At 44.9% G+C, this 18,223-nt stretch overlaps 1 protein-coding gene across 3 annotated transcripts in view; it reads left to right on the top strand.

Moving 5' to 3' along the window:
- Positions 1–18,223, top strand: part of arhgef25a (Rho guanine nucleotide exchange factor (GEF) 25a) — a 34,979-nt gene that overhangs the window by 9,867 nt on the left and 6,889 nt on the right. Inside the window, exons 1-7 of one of the 3 annotated variants that reach the window (XM_086121518.1) lie at positions 8,218–8,328; positions 8,413–8,720; positions 9,627–9,740; positions 13,128–13,261; positions 15,710–15,776; positions 16,456–16,559; positions 16,671–16,740. In XM_086121518.1, coding sequence (XP_085977644.1) covers positions 8,322–8,328; positions 8,413–8,720; positions 9,627–9,740; positions 13,128–13,261; positions 15,710–15,776; positions 16,456–16,559; positions 16,671–16,740 — 804 coding nt within the window. In that variant the 5' untranslated portion in view covers positions 8,218–8,321. Of the gene's footprint in view, positions 1–8,217; positions 8,329–8,412; positions 8,721–9,626; positions 9,741–13,127; positions 13,262–15,709; positions 15,777–16,455; positions 16,560–16,670; positions 16,741–18,223 lie in introns of those variants that run through there. The other 2 variants (XM_086121510.1, XM_086121499.1) reach the window with 2 other exon arrangements.

The raw sequence follows: 18,223 nt of genomic DNA, 5'->3' as shown, positions 1-18,223 counted from the left end.
CATTTTAGTCTAGTTTTAGTCAAGATAATCATTTGCCACTTTTCCCTTTTTTTTGTCAGCAGATAATATTGAAAATGTTCATGTTCATAACACACATTTCATGTTTGAAAATGCAGGTTAAAGTTCTTTTGAATGAATACACCACCCATTTGAATAACGTGTGGTGTATTATTTTATCATATTCATTGTTTTAGTTCAAATTAGTTTTTACTTGGCATCCATATGTAGGTAGCTGCCCAGGTGATGTTTGTAAACTAGTCCAGCTCACTTGCAGCTCCTATATTAGCTCATACTACTCTGATTGCTTTAATTAGATTAAACCAGAGTGTCCCAACCAGTATCGCGTATCTCAGTTTGCGCAAATTCAACCCCGTACACAATTCTATCAAGTCGTTACTTTCACTACAAGCTAGTAAGTTAGGCAACATTAGTTTGCGGCCGGTGTAACGTAATTGTTGGAGCATTATAGCCATTCCTTTAATATTACGTTATAAACAACCACCACCGAATTTTTGTTAACTGTTTGCGACCCGTTTCTTCAGGCTTGATGTTTTTTTTCCTGCTACCTTGTGCCCATATGCACTGCCTTCGATTAAAAGCAAGCACCAATATTTACTTCCATCCATCCATTTTCCGAACCGCTTGATCCTCACTAGGGTCGCGGGGGGTGCTGGAGCCTATCCCAGCCGTCTTCGGGCAGTAGGCGGGGGACACCCTGAATCAGTTGCCAGCCAATCGCAGGACACACAGAGACGAACAACCATCCACGCCCACACTCACACCTAGGGACAATTTAGAGCGTCCAATCAACCTGCCATGCATGTTTTTGGAATGTGGGAGGAAACCGGAGCACCCGGAGAAAACCCACGCAGGCCCGGGGAGAACATGCAAACTCCACACAGGGAGGCCGGAGCTGGAATCGAACCTGGTACCTCTGCACTGTGAAGCCGACGTGCTAACCACTGGACTACCGGGCCGGCCCAATATTTACTTCTCCACTTCAATGTCGCACCCTTCATGCTTTACTTCTATGCAGTGTTTATTTTGCCGTGACTGACACCTCGCCACCCAGCATTTTTTGCCGTGGATGAACTCTGTCGAGAGAGCGCGAATCGATGACAAGAAATCACATGTAATCAGAGCTTTTCTTTTGGCTGCTTTGTTGGTCTCACAACAACATGAAAGGGTCCAACGACACACGTTGCAGTCTGCAAATGTACTTTTTTTGCATCCGCCGGTACTATACTGGCCAAGCGCACTCAGACGACCGTGTGCGCTGCAGCCACTTTGGCGTGCCCTCTGTTACTTAAGTGTGACCGTGTGCTCCTGGGAGCGTGGAAGTGTGTGGACTCCAAAAGTGGGTCAGTAGGAGGACAGGAAATCTCTGCTCCCCCGTCTGTCTCTGTGCACACACAGACAGACACTCTTTTGTATCTGCAGAGGAAAAGTTTATCCAAAGTTTATTATTACATCAACAACCATAAGGCCATGATTGAGATAAGTAGATTTGAAAAGCACCCACTCTTCCTTTTTTGCTGACTGAACCACAAGCCCCACAAAAGGTTTTCACTTCAGCCATACCCACACGGAACCGTAGCCAATCTATTTCTTTTCTTTCTTTTTTTTTTTAAAGTTTCCCGTAAACATGAGCTCCTTTCAAAAATGTGCGTGTCCACACAAAAACACTGTCATAGGACTGACAATAAACAGAATAAGAAGCCTACGCGACGTAAGCATACCTACAACTAGGTATGTCAAAGGGTGCAAAAGGAAAGCATGAAAGGACAAAGAAGTATAACTTGTGCTTTGATGGGCAGCCTCTTCAGATGGAGTCACTCCACGACCCGATTTCGAAAATGAGCGTATTTGGGTTCGCCAAATGGCCTCGCAAAAAGGCCTCGTGTGGACGGAACAATGAAAATATTTGTGCCGATGCACTTAATTTAGTTAGAATAAGAATGGTTTCCCTTTTTGAGTTTCTTCACCTTCAACTTCATCGTGGATTTCATTTCCACGTTGACACTCGCGACTGAAGACGTCTCATCCCGAGCTTTCATTTCAGAAGAAGACTTCTCTGAAAGTCTGAAGGAAGCATCCGCTTGATGTGCCAAGTTGTGCTTTTGCCTGCATGTGCTGCTCTCAGCATCCCAGGGGCACGACCCAGCCAATACTGCAGTGCAAACACATGCGGTGGCGGGGTTAAACGGATTTATAGGGGGGCGGGGCTGGGCAAGATGAAGCGGGAGGAAAGAGGAAGGGTAGGAGACGGTCCAGTGAAGTCAACTGCCGGGATGCATGAATCACTGGTCTACAGGAATCAAATGTAATACCGTACACACGTACACTATATGAACAGAAGTATTTGGTCGCCCAGTCCTAATGGATAAAGGAATCTTTTGGACCGTGGCGGTGGGAATTTTCTTCCATTTATCCAGAAGAAGATTTTTTTTGTCAAGAAAGGTCACCGATACCGACCATGAAAGAGGGCCTGCTGTCTCATATTGTGTGTTCTTGTTCATCCCAAATGCATTTGATGTGTCCAAACTCGCAAGTCATTCCACACCAAATAGAAATTCTTCATACTTGCTTCCAGTTTAGGCAGGACCCATAAAATGCTGGTAGGACTCAATTCAAAAGTGCATCAAGTTCCAGAAAATTGACATGAGAGGACTTAAGTTATCAGCAAATGCCAAAGCTCCCCCCAAAAATGATGATAACGTCTTGAATGAGATCCTGTAATATGGCACTATCTCCAGAATCCAATATTCTATCCACTATTGCTCTGATTAATCTAATAATCGGATTTTAATATTTCCTTAATGTGAATGACAAAAATATTCTTCCCAGTTAGTTTATTAACCAATTATAGTTGTTTATATCATGATAGATCAACAACTAAACAACAATGAAGCGTCATCACCTGAGAGGGTTTGACGTTGTAAACACGTACGGCCGGGATTGGTGTCAAACGTACGGCCCGCGGGCCGAATCCAGCCCGCAAAACAGTTTAATCCGGCCCTCGAGATGATTACGTGAAACAGTGGTGTCAAACCTACGGTCCGCGGGCCGAAACCGGCCCGCAAGGAGGTTCAATCAGGCCCGCAGGATCATTTAAAAGTGAAGAAAATGCATAAAAGACACAGAATTAATATTTTAAATAAGGTGCAATTCATTGCGTATCCGCTAGGGGCCACTGTTTTTATCAGAGAAGAAGACAACAGCAGCCTCAGTCCATCACTGAGACAGACCCATGACAGCAGACGCTATCAATAGCACTCTCACATTTACACATTCAATAGCACTCTCCTTAGTTTGTAAGGTGTAGGCAGGGATTCCATTTAGATTTTATATGCACGTGTAAATGGTTTAAAACTTCCTTTCTTTATAAATCTCGTTTAATCTTAAAGTGCATGACTATATTTTTCAATACCATTTACTTGTTAAAGTTTGTACATTCAGTGGGATCAGTTGCAATGCATATATGTGAATGATAAAAGTAAATTGCACATTTGTCGAAGGAAATGTAAGGTGCTTCATGAAATGTTTTGAAAAAGATATGTTCATTTAATTTCAACATTTTCCTAATGTTCTTGTGCTTCTTTATACCAAAACAAAGGAAAGACATTGTTTTGGTTATTTATAGCAAAGTATGGTATCATTTTAATGGTCCGGCCCACTTGACATCTACCGAGGCCGTATGTGGCCCACCATGTGAAATGAGTTTGCCACCCCTGCTCTAAGCGATTATTCGAGATTGTTAAAATAGGGTGCGAGATGGGTGATTAATTCGCCCCTCTCAAAATTTAGACAATAGTGGTCCAAACGCACAATTTTCTCCTCCTGATATTTCTCGTCTAAGTCAGTGTTTTTCAACCCGTGTGCCACGGCACACTGGTGTGCCGCGAGACATTGTCAGGTGTGCCGCGGGAAAATATCCAATTCGTATGCCTGTGCGGTCTTTCGCCCAGAAAGTAATCATGTCGTACCCTCCCACACCGCTAGGGAGCAGCAACAGCTAGCCAATTGCCTTGTGTTTCGACGAGAGACAAGCGAATTTGTGACGCATGAATGCAGGACGACGGTGAAACATGAAAGATGATAAAATACTGTTTTCTTTGTGTTCATTTGATTCCAATTCAAGCTGTTATAACGTCACTCTTCAATGTTAAAAACGGTTATAGTAACAATATAACATGTTAATTGTTAAAATAAGCGGGGAGGGGGGGGTTCACATTTTCAGCTAGTGGTGTGCCGCGAGATTTTTTTTCAATGAAAGAAGTGTCCCTTGGCTCAAAAAGGTTTGAAAAACACTGGTCTAAATGACATCCTTCCGTCGGAATAATACACCAATCGTGTAATTACGCCTGCATGGGCCAGTGTGACTGAAGGTAGTGGAACATGGTAGAGCGCTCGAAGGATTGCAAAGCTCCTTTTCCTTGGTGTCCATCACAACAGCGTCTGGGCTTTCCCGTCCATACGACGGTGATACTAAGTGCCTTGTTGTCTCCTTTACAGTCTGCACATCCTCCTTTGCTGAGTGTCCATTTCCACTGAGTGGTTGAAATGCAATAGCGCAGCAGAGAATGAAGTCGGCAAGGTGAGGCAGGACCGTCGGAAGCGTGATGTTATGTTGTGGGTGAGCCTGCCGTATTGCTACAACCTCACAGTGTGATGTGGAGGTCTTGTCATTGGCACTGGCTCAGCTGGATGTTTACACCGGGATGTTTAGGGGAGCATTTGCTCGCAGCCGCTGTGCCCGACGCTGCCTTTGAGATGAAAGAGACCCCCAAAGTGGAGTTGCTGTCAAGAAGTTATGTTCCATTACCGCCGACGCTTTTAGCCCCATTTGTCCGCTCAGCGAATCACTCAGACCAAGCGATCGATAATAAAGGAAAGTTGGATCAAACAAAGCAGGGGCGACGCTTGCGGCCCGTCCATCTCCATCCACTCAGTCGAAGCTGCTTTGCTAAGTGTGATTTGATGTTTGCTTGCCCACCATTTTTATTTGATCGCGGCAGAGCTTCGTGGGCCTCCGGAGAATATTCCGCCGGATGTTTCGTCCCTCTTACATGACTGGGCAAGTCACTTGTTGATGAAATTGAGCCCAAAAAGGGGTTCTCTCACACCAGCATCATCTTGGAAAAACGTGTTTTGCTTCGGGTTTCTGAAAACGAGGCACAGCATGTTGCCTGCTTGCACGGACCCACAAAAACACTTGAGAATGCACGTCATGTTTTGTACATGCCTGAACCATGAATCTTGTTTGCCTTATTTCAAATCAATCCTTTTTTTAAGCTGCCATGCCTTGATTCCCTGCGCTTGGTTCCTCCACTTTTGTCACAATTCCGCCATGCAAAACGCACGTCTCTGAAACATCTCTATTATAAGTACAAACAAACCACTGGTCGAGCATTCTTGTTTTGGCTGTGGTGCACATGCTTGCAGTGACCACAATGAGATGACTAGTTTCAACTTTTTAACACAGAAACTTTAAGAGCATCTCAAAAACTCCACTCTTGTGTAATGGGAGTCGTAAAATTATGTTGTGTGATTAATTAAAATGAGGGATGGGGACCAGATTAGGCATGACCACATAAATCAAATAATTACTCAATTCGTTGTGGGTGAATCGTGTCATGAAGCATCTGAGGCAAATTTGAGTGCTTTGAGGGACTGGTCCTTTCGTCTCACCTTTCAGTGTCTAAAGAAGGACAGACAACATGAAGTCGCCCTTGAGTTGATTAGCTATAATAACTCCATGGAAAAACTCTTCAGAGCGGCATAATTGTACTCATTATGACGCTAGCATTAGAACATACGTATAACGGCACATTAATTTTTCCTTTTGCCGATCAAGGACATGGGCTCAAATGGTCGTGGCAAGACTAAACATTTGCCTCTTGAGGGCTACCATCTCACTTCTCCAGAGGGTGAGTAAGTGAGTGAGTGAGTAAGTGGGCCACAGCGACAGTCTTGCTCTCAAAATGAGACAAATGAGCCCAGTTTAATGTCGCCCCTCTGCTTGATCACTGTCACAAGAGCTACACTTCCGCTGCATTAACTAAATCACTGTGGGTAAGCTTTGCTTTGAAGCTCCATAATCACGATGAATAGCGCTCGGCACTGCAGGCAGTATCAGCAGCGCACAGCAGGGTTGAGGGAGAGTGGGAAGCCCCCAACCACCCCCCGGCCTCCAATGTGGGCGTAGAATGTAAAATAACCGATGTAGCTTTGTTGTCGGGGGAACATGTTGCTTTGAGGGGGAGCTTGTCATTTCCCTTTGTGCTTTCCTTTCGCTGTGACTAAAAGATCCCACGGACCTCATCAGGGTGCCTAAATGAAGGTTTCATAACCATACCAGGATTGAGCTTTGTCGGGTCAGCCGGGAAACCACTGTTGCCATGGTGACAGATGTGGCCGTGTTATTTTGCGCTTTCTTCCTGCTGAAAAGCGTCACATGTTCTCTCCGCTCCGTGTCAATGGCTCGTTGAACAAGCGTCGGCCTCTCTTCGCCTCGTCTGCTCTTTGGAAAAGCTCTCTGCGCTGATAGCCGGAGCTGTTCAGGAACACTATCACCGGCTCCGTCTGTGTACCGTGACCCTTTCACCGGGAAATGCAAACCTTTGGGGCCTGTTGGAGGTGAGAGAAGCCGGTCACCCGTGGTGGGCTGCTACGAGGGTTGACATAACGTTTCATTTGCATATTTTGTGGGGACCCCCGCAGACGGCGCATGTTTTGCCACGCACGGTCTTTCAACAACACGAACGCTGTGACTTTCATGTGCGTTTGTCGTATCCAACTATAACAGTTGACAACATGCAGAGCTTCGAGCCAGACTTTCCTTCCACGTCTACGCGCGCCTCTCCTTCCAGCGGCGATTGTTCCAAGTTTGCGTCCATGCTCTGCTGGACACACATTGCTCAGGTTGTAGAAACAATGTGTTTATCTTAAGTTGTGTACACATTTGGATCATTACATTTGGCCAAATGTTTCATAGATACATCGAGTTAATCATCAAAGAGTGGGAAGGTTGTTATTTTAACTTGAAGGGACGAATGCATGTATCTTTCTCCTTCGACGTTATCTTTAGTGCTTACGGGACTGTAGTACTCGACATGCTTTTTTTTTTTTTTTTTTGTTAACTCCGACTTGGCTTGGACTCCTTTGCATTCGACTCCAACTTGTCTCAGACTCAGCTGCTGGACTCACAAAATATTTTGATAATTTCGACCAATTCCAACCATGTTTTTATTCCTGAAAATGAATGTCCTCCTTCAAAAGAAACTAGAAATAAAGTTGTTCTGATTGGTTAATCTGACCGCCAGCGCAGAAGAAGGCCGTCTGCTCACTGTTGACTGTGACAAATGCATAGAAAATTCCATCCATCCATCCATTTTCTGTACCACTTCTCCTGTTTAGGGTTGCAGGTGAGCCGGAGAAAGACGATCATTCATGCTCATGTCCACTCTGTGTCTGAGTGGGAAATGAAGCCCGGCTGCCTGTACTAAAGTTCGCAAATCTGCACTAGGGGATGTCCTTGGTACTTTCTCTCAGTTGCACCAACCATTTGATCCAAAAGTTACTTGAATTACTCGACTGGGAATTTGATTCATGGCCATGTGGGCAAGGTGGTCACCTTAGATTTATGCGTCGCTTGATCAAGCTCATTTTCTTGGGCAACACGCATGCAACGACAGCCCAGATAGAAGGTGATGTTCTTGCACTTTCAAAAGGAGACGTTTTTTTGTGTTCCAACTGAGAAGTTACTCGCCAAAGGTTTTATTTGTTTTCAAAAAAAAAAAAATCTCCTTCAGAAACAGCTGGAGAGTGTTTCCAGGGTCAAAACTCAGGTCAGGGCCAATAAGATGGATGTGTGGCATGGCTGAACACGCAGACATGGAGGAGGAGCGGCTTATACTCAGGCAGATGACTTTGGAGGGGATCGGGCAGGATGGACATGGGGGACAAGACAAACAAAAAAAACTTCCTTTCTCCCCCACTATATGTCTCCTGGGTTGAACCCAGCAGAACATTTTTCTACCTTTCATCCGATCACGTGATTGGGATTCGAGCTGAAAATGGTCTGCTTCCTGTAAACAAAGCGTCAGCTCGCAGAAGCACAGCTGTGTCTTTGGGGGCAGGCTATTTTTATATATCCACCCTTTGTTTTTATTTCTCCCTCACATCCAGTCCTCCAGCCACCTCCGAGCAACCTGCACCACTGCCCTCCTTTTTGCTTCAGTGGGCACTCACAAAAAGCTCATACCCGATGTTGTTTTTTCTCCACGATTGATTGATTTACCGATTCACGCGCAGTGAACATGAAGAGTAAGCTCGCCTTCTGGTGTACCTTCGTTTAACTCTCGGAGGCCCGGTGTAATTAACTCCTGCTCTCTTTGCTCTTCCCTGCAGACTCGTACTCGGCAGCCGGCAGCGAGGGTAGCATCTCTACCTCTGTGGCATCTCTGCCTCCGCTGGCTTCAAGCGGATCGGCTCCCAGCTCCCCCGGCTCCAAGCGTTCTGTTAGCACCCTGAAGAAATGGCTGACCAACCCCGTTCGCAAGCTCAGTGCCGGGGCCGCGGCCAAAGGGGAGCATCAGATTCGCAAACTGGAGGGAAAGCCTCCTCCTCTTCCGTCCCACAGTCAGAGCCAGGATCTCGGCAGCTCCCTGAGGTCCGATGAGTCGCTCACTATCCTGCCTGTCACACATACACAGCTGGTGAGCAGTGAAAATTGTTTTTGTTTTTTTACTGACCATGTGCGCAAACACACAGCGCTGTGCCTGCTTTCGCTCGACCTAAACTTGAGCATGCTGCCTTAAAAGGAGGGCGTGGGGGTGGTGGAAGATGTAGTCTATTGGAACTAAATACCAGAAATGCATATTGAAACTTCTTGTGATGCCTTATGGGGCTAATGGCAATGGATAGGTGGCTCTTTTAGACATTGTAGTTCTCCTGAATATCGAGTTTAACATTCAGCACATGAACATAACGCATCACATACATTCTTCAGATGAGGAAATAAGACATATCAGGCGTTAGAGTTGCAAAACGCAGGGTTGTGTACTCACAAAACCATATTTTTGTAATCACAAAACACATTCTTGTATGTACAAACGCACTTCTGCATTTCTGTATTTGGCGCACAAATCTAACGCTAGACAAAGACGGAAGGAGAGCAGTGTCCACATTCATGTTTTTTGTTGTTGTTGTTTTTTTGTTTTTTGCTGAATGCTGACTAAATTTAAATATAATTTTTTTGTCCTAAAGTGGATATCAAGAAGCTGAACTTTGCTCCCAAACTCTGTGGTGAATATGATGTGATTAATTATGCAGTACTTGGCTCGACAAAAAAAAAATGCCCGTCTCACTGTGAAATATTTTGATGCTGATCGCTGTGCTTCGCGAAAGGTCAATAGATGTGATATTTACTGTGCAAACTAGCAAAGGAGCTCAACGGTACATCTTTGAACAAATACATTTCCAACATTGTAGGTGATGTTATTAAATATGCTGCGCACATTAAGGTTATGGCAGAAATGCTATGAAAATGAGCTGTTTTCGGTGCCTGCTAAGAAGCCGTGACACTGTTTGTATGACCCGTGGACGTGTTTGTTTGTGTGCAGCAGGAGTGGAAAGATGGCCTGGCTAGCCCTGAGGATCTGTCGCCAGCGACACTCCAGTCCCCCGGTTACATGACCGATTCGTTGATTGGCTGCACGTCTCTGCCTCACATGCAGGTCCGTCTCGGTAAACTAGCCCACGTTGTAACATCTTGTTGTCAAATCAAAGCAGAAAATGTGCAAGTGTCTTCTTTGCCAATGACGTCAGCAACGTGTAAGGAGCATGACTTTGATTGTATTTCAGCAAACAGCTGTAGACAGCATTTGAAAGGTGGACATTTCTGAGCGAGGCCCCAGACATAATTGCCCTTTTTCTCCGTAGGCCTCGAGTAAAACGTGCAGTGACTAACGCTATTGCGGGTGGCAGAGCTCATCTACGAAGCAAAAACAACCGCATGTCAGTGCAGCACAAAGCAATGCACTAGTGCACCAACCACATTGGGGAGTTTGAGTCGATGAATACAAAGCTCCCGCCACCTTGAGATGGCGTTGAATTGATGGCAATGTTGTGACTCTGATTCCATTAGCAGTGCTGCTTATTGATCTAATTCCTTCGATTCTCACTGTGTGAGAGAATGAAACAATGCAAATGGGGTTCTGAACTTAACTCTTCAAAATCTTCAACTTCGAACAGTAAATTCAGCATGTCCAGCATGCACTCCTAATCTGTAATGTATCCCTCGGGAGAGTGGGGGTGGGGGCTGGGCAAGAAAAGGAGGCAATTTAATTCTCAAAGTATCTCAAGAGACCAAAAAACTTCAGATATTACGGTGCCTTTGGGAATTATCCACCTCCACACTTTCTGGTGTAGAGAAAATGGAGTCTTTGAGTTTTTCAGAGCAACAACTTGAAACGGAGAACATTCAAAGAAGAGATTCTAAGTTTCATTATTTCCGCCTTGATCTCAGATCCCTTTCAATCCATTGGGTAAACATGTTTATCATTGATACATTTCCAACCTTTGGGAATATTTACACAACAAATTTAAAAATCAAATAAAATAAATAAATAAGGCGGACAATGATCTGCTTTCAGCAGTCGTGTCAGCTGCCAAAATTAAAGCATTTTTTTTTCCAAGGCAATCGATAAAAGGAACTGCCCTTCAAGCATAATAAACAATTTCAAGTCATCAATTACCGGGAACCGATTCTCAGAAGTAACCCTGCAGTTTTTGATTCCCTGTGTGTGCCAGAGGGCCACAGGGAGCAATGTTGGCGGGGCAACCGGGGTGTGACTCATGACTCAAATTCAGAACCTTACAAAAAGGTTATGCTTGTAGATCAATACAAAATGGCACAAAACGGCCCATGTGCTGCAAGATGGCTCCACGAAGGATGCCGAATGTGTAGCAAGGATGCTTTCATGTCTCCATCAAACATGGCAGCAGCTCTGTTTTGGACAACAGATGCCAGTTAAAAAAAAAAAAAAAAGATCTGAGCCCCGGAGGCAGAAAATATTGTAAATTGTCTCAGCAACACATCAAAAGGCCCTAATGAGATTACATTAGGGGGGTGAGGTCAGGGCTTTGGTCCGTGTAGCACGATCTTTAAAGATCAAGAGAGAATGACAGAGGCAGAGGTCGATTTAATTAAGTGCACGATCTGTCATTTTAGAGCTGCGCTTTTCTGGCTCTTTTCCTCTCCTCCACTGAGTGTGCATGCAGTATGATTGCACTGTTGCTTTTCCTCTTTTCAGCGCACAATTGTCTCTCATCTAATCCCTGCACCTCCCCTCACGTGCACACACTCACACTCACACACTCCTCGTTGTGTAGCACGCATTGTTTCTCAGTCAATGGAACATTCTGCTATTGCGCTGGTAAGCAGCTGAATAACAAAAACTCAGAAAGAGGAAGTTGGCTCAACAGACGACACATTTTGAATGGTTTTCCTGAGGAACAGGCTGTACAGTCATCTTGACCCACATTAGTCCACGTCAACAATAGAATGTTTTATCCAGAAGAAATAAGCGGCGCTGTTATTGGGAGATATCGTCAGGTCGTCTTTCGCTGGCAGGGGATGTTGACAATAAAGTGGATCAGATACATTTTTCCGGACTCTGACATTATGAGAGCACGTAAAACAAACGGTTCCTTTGCAGGATCGCCTTCCAAGCCCAATTTTTGGTGCTACCACCAACCACCACTAACAGAGATATTTGAATGACTTCATCGTATCTGGACCGCATGCCTGATAAATGCTTTCAAAACAGAGAGTGAACAAAGACCACATACGGTATGAGCACGGCCAACCAGCCATAACAGTGATGATTGCAGTCTGTAGTAGTACAACTAGAGGGGACTATCTGGGTGAGACGTTAAACATTTAAACACAGTTATGGAAAAGGAAACGTAAAGGTTTGTCTCACAGGGTAGTAGAGACTTTGCGTTCCTGGCTGAAAAACAAAACATGCACACAGGGGGGGCTGGCGGTTATTGTTCCTGTGGGCTTCGCCACAGCACATCTGGATGTGGTCAGGGAGCCAGGACGACCTGTCAGCGGGGCTGAAGCGCTCCTCGCGGGGCAAAGCCAGCCGGGGGAGTCGCGGTCTCCGTGGAGCCTCCCTGTCTCCTGCTGTGCGGCTCTCTTCTTTGCTCTCTTGCGCACGCACGCACACACACTTCACGCAGTCTTCAGAAGAAGCCCGTGTGTGGCATAAAGCGAAATGAAATCAACAATGCGCTGCCCTTATTTTCTTCTTAAAACCCTAATTTTTGTATTTCTAAGGGATTAGTCGTATGTTTGTCACGGGGAGGGCTGTGCACAAGTTTGTGTGTGTGTGTGTGTGTGTGTGTGTGATGGTTCACATGCATTTGGGCGTCTAAAAAGAATAGAGGAATCATTTTGTAATAGGATCATTTCTGTCACAGAGAAATATGTTCTAAAATCTGGCAGTGTGGCGTAGTGAGTCCACACCGATTTGCATACGCTACTCCTTGACTCCATATTATGTGACGGGAAATTGACAACTCCGGGAAAAGAGAAGGCCCCAATATGATGCTGAGGGCAGTCGATGAGTCCAGAGCGACCTTGGTTCTGCTCCTCAGGCATTGGCAGCCAGAGCGTTGTTCTAAATGCTGCATCACAAATCCAAACATACAGTCCTCGTGATGCATGGCTTACGGACTGGAATTGTCAGATGGTAAACAAGGATATCACATTTATGAGGTCATAAATCAGCACTGTACCGCTGTGCTGTGATTGTTTGGCTCATCCTTTCAAGTCAAAACTCAATCAAGTCCCTTCACGGCTTCATTTATCAGCTGCCCCACGAACTTTTTGCGCTTATCGCCTCATCTTCTTCCTTCCTTCTCGATGCAACAGCTGATGATTGATCTCTAATCGTGACGATCTGCCTGAGATGTGTCACCGCTGCCTCTTGTCACCTTAGCAACCGGCGTCATTATCGTGCAGCGCCTGCTCTTTATCACCACTCCCGCACATTATTTGGCACATGGTTTGATTTACACTTCTTCTGATTGTCTTCCTGTGGCTGCGTCCTCAGGACACCCTGGACACTCAGTCTACCTCTGTTGTACCAGATGACAGCGGCTCCATCCTGATGGACGACACCTCCAGTCAATGGTCTTCAGCAGCTGAAACCGAAGACGAACGGAGGAGCGCCCTAGAGAAGAGCTTGTAGGTCTTCTATTCAAGTCTATCTCACAACTCAGTAGACGCGGGATGTTGGAGGTAACCCACATGATGACGTGTGCCACAGGTTTTGGGTCACGTCAGTTTGTATTTAGTGCATAAGGCGAACAATTTTTTCCTCTCGCTAAATGATTATTTTGCTTGTCAGCAAAAGCTACATTTTACAGTGTAGCGGATAAGATGACTTCTTTCAATATTTAAAGACAACTAGTTTGAAAGGGCTTTTTACTTCTTGACTAATTATCTATACATGACAATCAAGTTGCATAAAATATTGATGTCACACTAAAACATATGAAATTGAATGACAGAACAACGCTAGTGTAAGTTTTGGATTTGATGGGGATCGACTCAATCAACCTATGCCTAATCCATATGCTACACTTAGGTTGGGACTCAAAACATCACTGAAATATGTCCAGTGGGGCCGTGGTATTTTATTAAGTGACCGAACCACACATCTGGGACCACAGATGCATCCCATGCAAATCTTAAGGAATACAAGCTCCCACGGCATGGGATCTTTTCTTGTGTTTATCCCAAAGTGGAAGTGTAGGCCTGCTCAAATGTTTTCCCTGGCTGTTTTGCCGCTCTTAACTTTTGGAGTCACTCAACTGTCACGTGTCCCGCAAGTGTTATATCGAGATGCAAACACTAGCTAGCCCCATTAGCTCAAGTGGGTAAGACCCCCCCTCCCCCGCAAATGATAAACAATGACAACAGCATTAATTACAGTTTTTTGAACAGGCAAAGTTGTGTCTTTTTATACTTTCAGTGAATTAAATGAGCATTGCATAGCTTATTTCAGAGCCTGGAATCTTCGCTAATTCCAGGTTGTTAGGATCGACATATCTGTTCCTGCATCAAGCCTTTGTTCACTGTCCGAGTGAAAATTTCTGACACAGGTTTGGAAATGGAACAAACAACTGCAATATTTCTCTGAATTGTGTGTCTCTGCATAATATGTGCCACGATTTTACTCTAGGTGTACACACAAGTGAAAAACAAACAAACAAAAAAACGCCACTTTATTTTCCTGCCATTAAAGATGTCTTGTCCTAACTTTGATGCTCTGAATTCTTTTAGCATCAATGTTTTTCCATTTCAAATTGTATTTTCTCTTTTCACTTTGGCTCAGATTGCAAAATTATTAACTTCAAGCAACTGAGACCGGAATGAAGTCACTACCTCAGTGAGATAAGAAAGCTTTTTATAGTTTGAAGTGAAGCTAATCTTTTGGGATAATTGAAGAGACCCTCGAATGATGTTTTGGAGAAGTAAATTTTGTCTGCAATGACGCTTAAGTTCCTACTGAAGCAATTTATTGAAGCCATTTTCTGGTCGGCCAAACAGTTCATTGTGACAGACCATGTTGAATGCAGTACTGGCATTCAATAAAATGCAACCAGAGAGGAGTCTCTGTGCAACTGTGTGGTCAAGCCCTGACCGGAAAATCTCACGAATATCATGCCAAGGATGTGTTTAGCTGTGTCATTGCCACAGTTTACTTGTAACGGCTGATTGGTGGTCTGTCATTAGTCTGTTTGAGGTAAGACTCATGTTTGAGATGTCAAGAGTGAGCAAACAAACAAGCACAGCATTCTCTGAAGACTCGATGTTAATTGTTTGCAGAGGTGAAGATACTCTAAAAAGATGCAGGCTGAATATCAAGAAGGGAAAAACATTGATGTTTGAATCGGCGGCAGGCAGCATCATGTTATCATACGTGCTAATTAGTTCATTGATTTTTTTTTTTTAAAGAGTCTGCTGGCGGCCCGGTAGTCGAGTGGTTAGCACGTCGACTTCATAGTGCAGCGGTACCGGGTTCAATTCCAGCTCCGGCCTTCCTGTGTGGAGTTTGCATGTTCTCCCTGTGCCTTTGTGGGTTTTCTCCGGGTACTCCAGTTTCCTCCCACGTTCCAAAAACATGCATGGCAGGCTGATTGAACACTCCAAATTGTCCCTTGGTGTGAGTGTGAGCGCGAATCGTTATTCGTTTCTGTGTGCCCTGCGATTGCCTGGCAACTGGTTCAGGGTGTCCCCCGAAGACAACTGGGATAGGCTCCAGCACCCCCCCGTGACCCTAGTGAGGATAAAGCAGTTCAGAAAAATGAATGAATGAGTCTCTGCTTCCATTTTGAAACAAAATGTGTTTATTGGAACGCATATAGACAGCATTTTATGCTCTTCTTCAATTCTTCTCAGTTCCCGGAGTGGGACAGAATCAGATCTGCGTCCATCCGCAGCAATCTCTGCACATGCAGGATTTACAGTAGCTCTAAAAAAAGAACATTCTGCTTTCCAGGAAACATGCTGTTGCTGAAGTCGCATTTTTAGTTTGGAGTGACCTGTTTGGAGCAATTTGAGGTTTTAGCACTGTGAAAAATGAACTCTGACTCACATTGTTATGTTTCACCATTTGTCTCTTTTCAGGTATGTACTGAGGGAGCTTATTGAAACGGAGAAGCATTATGTAGCAGACCTGGGCCTCATAGTGGAGGTAAAGATGAAAGAACTGCAAATCCTTATCATCACAATTTGGGCATTTTTCTCCAGCCGGCACTGTCTCCAATTTGAAACACATTTGAGGAATTATGAGCTTGAGAAGCATCAAGGCGATTCCTCTTCTGGTGCCTGAGATAGCTTCAAATACTTTGGTTCATACCGAGGTTGGCGTCGTCGGAAAATTTCTTGTTGGGAAAAATATGCTGCCGTGTTATTCCCCCCCCCCCATGTTCACATACACGAGACTTTAGAATAACAAAATGCGCTCTTGACTTATGGAGTGACAAATGATTTGGTTTAATTTTCATGTAAACTTCATTGGGGTTGGGCTTGAGCGGTGAGGGTTAGGGTTAAGATTCGGGGGTTACACTTCTGGTGTTATGCTTACAATAGCCAATGCCCCGCCTTGAGTGACGCTTGCTAGAGCAGCACAGCAGCAAGGGTGCAGGGCCCCGAGGTTTTTGCACACAGGCTTTTTTTGCAGGATCAATAGACTAGAAAAGTGAAGTGGTGAAGTTAACTACTTGGGTTTAGTGGTCGCTAGTTTAGAAGTACTGTCACGGGGAAGCGAGCTGGACACGTAATGCACACTTTCCCCGCATAATTAATGTGAAAAGTACTGCAAATGACACCATTTGTGAGCATCTGTGCGTGCTTCTGTCATTCTCTTGCAGGGCTACATGGCCACAATGACCTCTAAAGGTGTACCGGAGGACATGAGGGGAAAAGACAAGATTGTTTTTGGGAACATTCACCAAATATTTGACTGGCATAAAGAGTAAGCCCTAGATTTGGTTTGACACTGCTTGCTGCATTGTGTTAAGCGGATGACAAATGCAAAATGGCTCAGCAATGATTGCATGCACGCGTGTATGTGTTTCCTTTCTAGCTACTTCCTGGGAGAGCTGGAGAAGTGTGTGGCAGAGCCAGAGCGACTGGGTCAGCTTTTCATTAAACACGTGAGTACTGCTGCAGTCTCCACACGCACGCACACACACACGCACACACACACACACACACACACACACACACATACATGCACAGTGGGTCCATAAAGCTAAGCATGCATTCCCGTAGGCTGTTGATATTAGAGTGGTACCTTTGAGTGCCAGCCGTCATCATATCAAAGGAGCCGTCTGCGCACCTCAGTAGTCCGCATTTCAGCCAGCCAGCATCAGTGGATTAACTCTGCGTGTGTGCTTGACTTTGCGAGCCATTTTTGAGTGAAATGCAGTTAAGTAAGGGAAGAAGGAGAATATCCACCAAAGGTCATGTTGAACTTCGCAGATCACTAAAATGAAGGGTTGCTTTGCTCAGCAAGGCTTAGCACTTTTACTTTGCTGGTTTGTGCTTCCTGTTTTTGTTCCATTGGCTTTGATTTGAGAGGACTCTCGAGCTTCATGAATAATGGAGTGACTTGGAGTCCTCCCTCTGTGCTTATGCCATCCTTCCATCCATCCATCCATCCATCCTAAGAGCCCGATCGCCTTGCACCTTTACCTGGCTTTGCGCCTTCTTCAGCACCATTTCCATAAGTTTGACATGAGGCATTCAACAAAGACGTTCGCCTCCACTAACTGAATTATTCATAAATGGAAACGTGATAACGCATGCAATGTAAAGGGGCCCCAAAAATCAGCAACAAAAACGCATTCCCTGACTGTTGCCGTAAGTGCAAAATGTATTTTGTGTTGTTGAATTGAAGAGTTTGGACTGCAATGGAGTCAGAGCTTCCCAAATTAGATTTGCTTGTATTGGTTAAGTGGTAACACATGTAGACCAACGAATTCGGCTGTCTGATGTTCGATGAAGTCACTTCTCTGTAACACTTGAAACGAGCCGGTGAGGTTCAGTAGGTGAGAAAATTGTCTTGCGGTGGGGTAAAGAAACTTGTAACTAAATCTGAGCCTGGTATCACATTGTCAACACAAGCAGAGAGGGAACTAATCAAAAGCAGAGGAATCCAGACTGCTTTCAGCACGAGCTACAGTACATCGCCAAAATGCAGCATGTACGCCTGCACAAACCCGTAGCGTAGCAAACTCCCAAATGTAATAACAATCCAAGCCACGCAGTGTTGCAAAATGTCCATATTCAGCGGTTTCTCGGTAACAAAGCTTGTTGCTAGGTACAGCCCGGTGCTGTCGATGGGCTCGAAAAAAGGCTCCGGTTACACACACGCTAACTTGAGTAAATTATACATAACCTTAGGACTCTCAGGGCAGCTCCACCTCCAACAGTCAATTAGTCACAGAAACATGGCTCCTAAATTTGCTTCATTTCTCAGAAACAAATCATCATCACAAAGAGTCCTTTCATCCAAACACGAGCGTGTCCAGCACTTTGACGTACTGTTTTGTCTCGTCTCAGTAGTTGCACTGCAGTTGAATAATTTGCCCCCTCTCGGAATGGAGCATCGGGAATCATCTTAGTTTTAACTTT

The sequence above is a fragment of the Hippocampus guttulatus genome, chromosome 1 (genome assembly GCF_054856545.1).
Source record: "Hippocampus guttulatus isolate MCC_2025c chromosome 1, RoL_Hgut_1.0, whole genome shotgun sequence".
In the NCBI taxonomy this organism is placed as follows: Eukaryota; Metazoa; Chordata; class Actinopteri; order Syngnathiformes; family Syngnathidae; genus Hippocampus; species Hippocampus guttulatus.
Note: the sequence above shows the minus strand (reverse complement) of the source record. Positions and strands in the feature narration are given on the sequence as shown.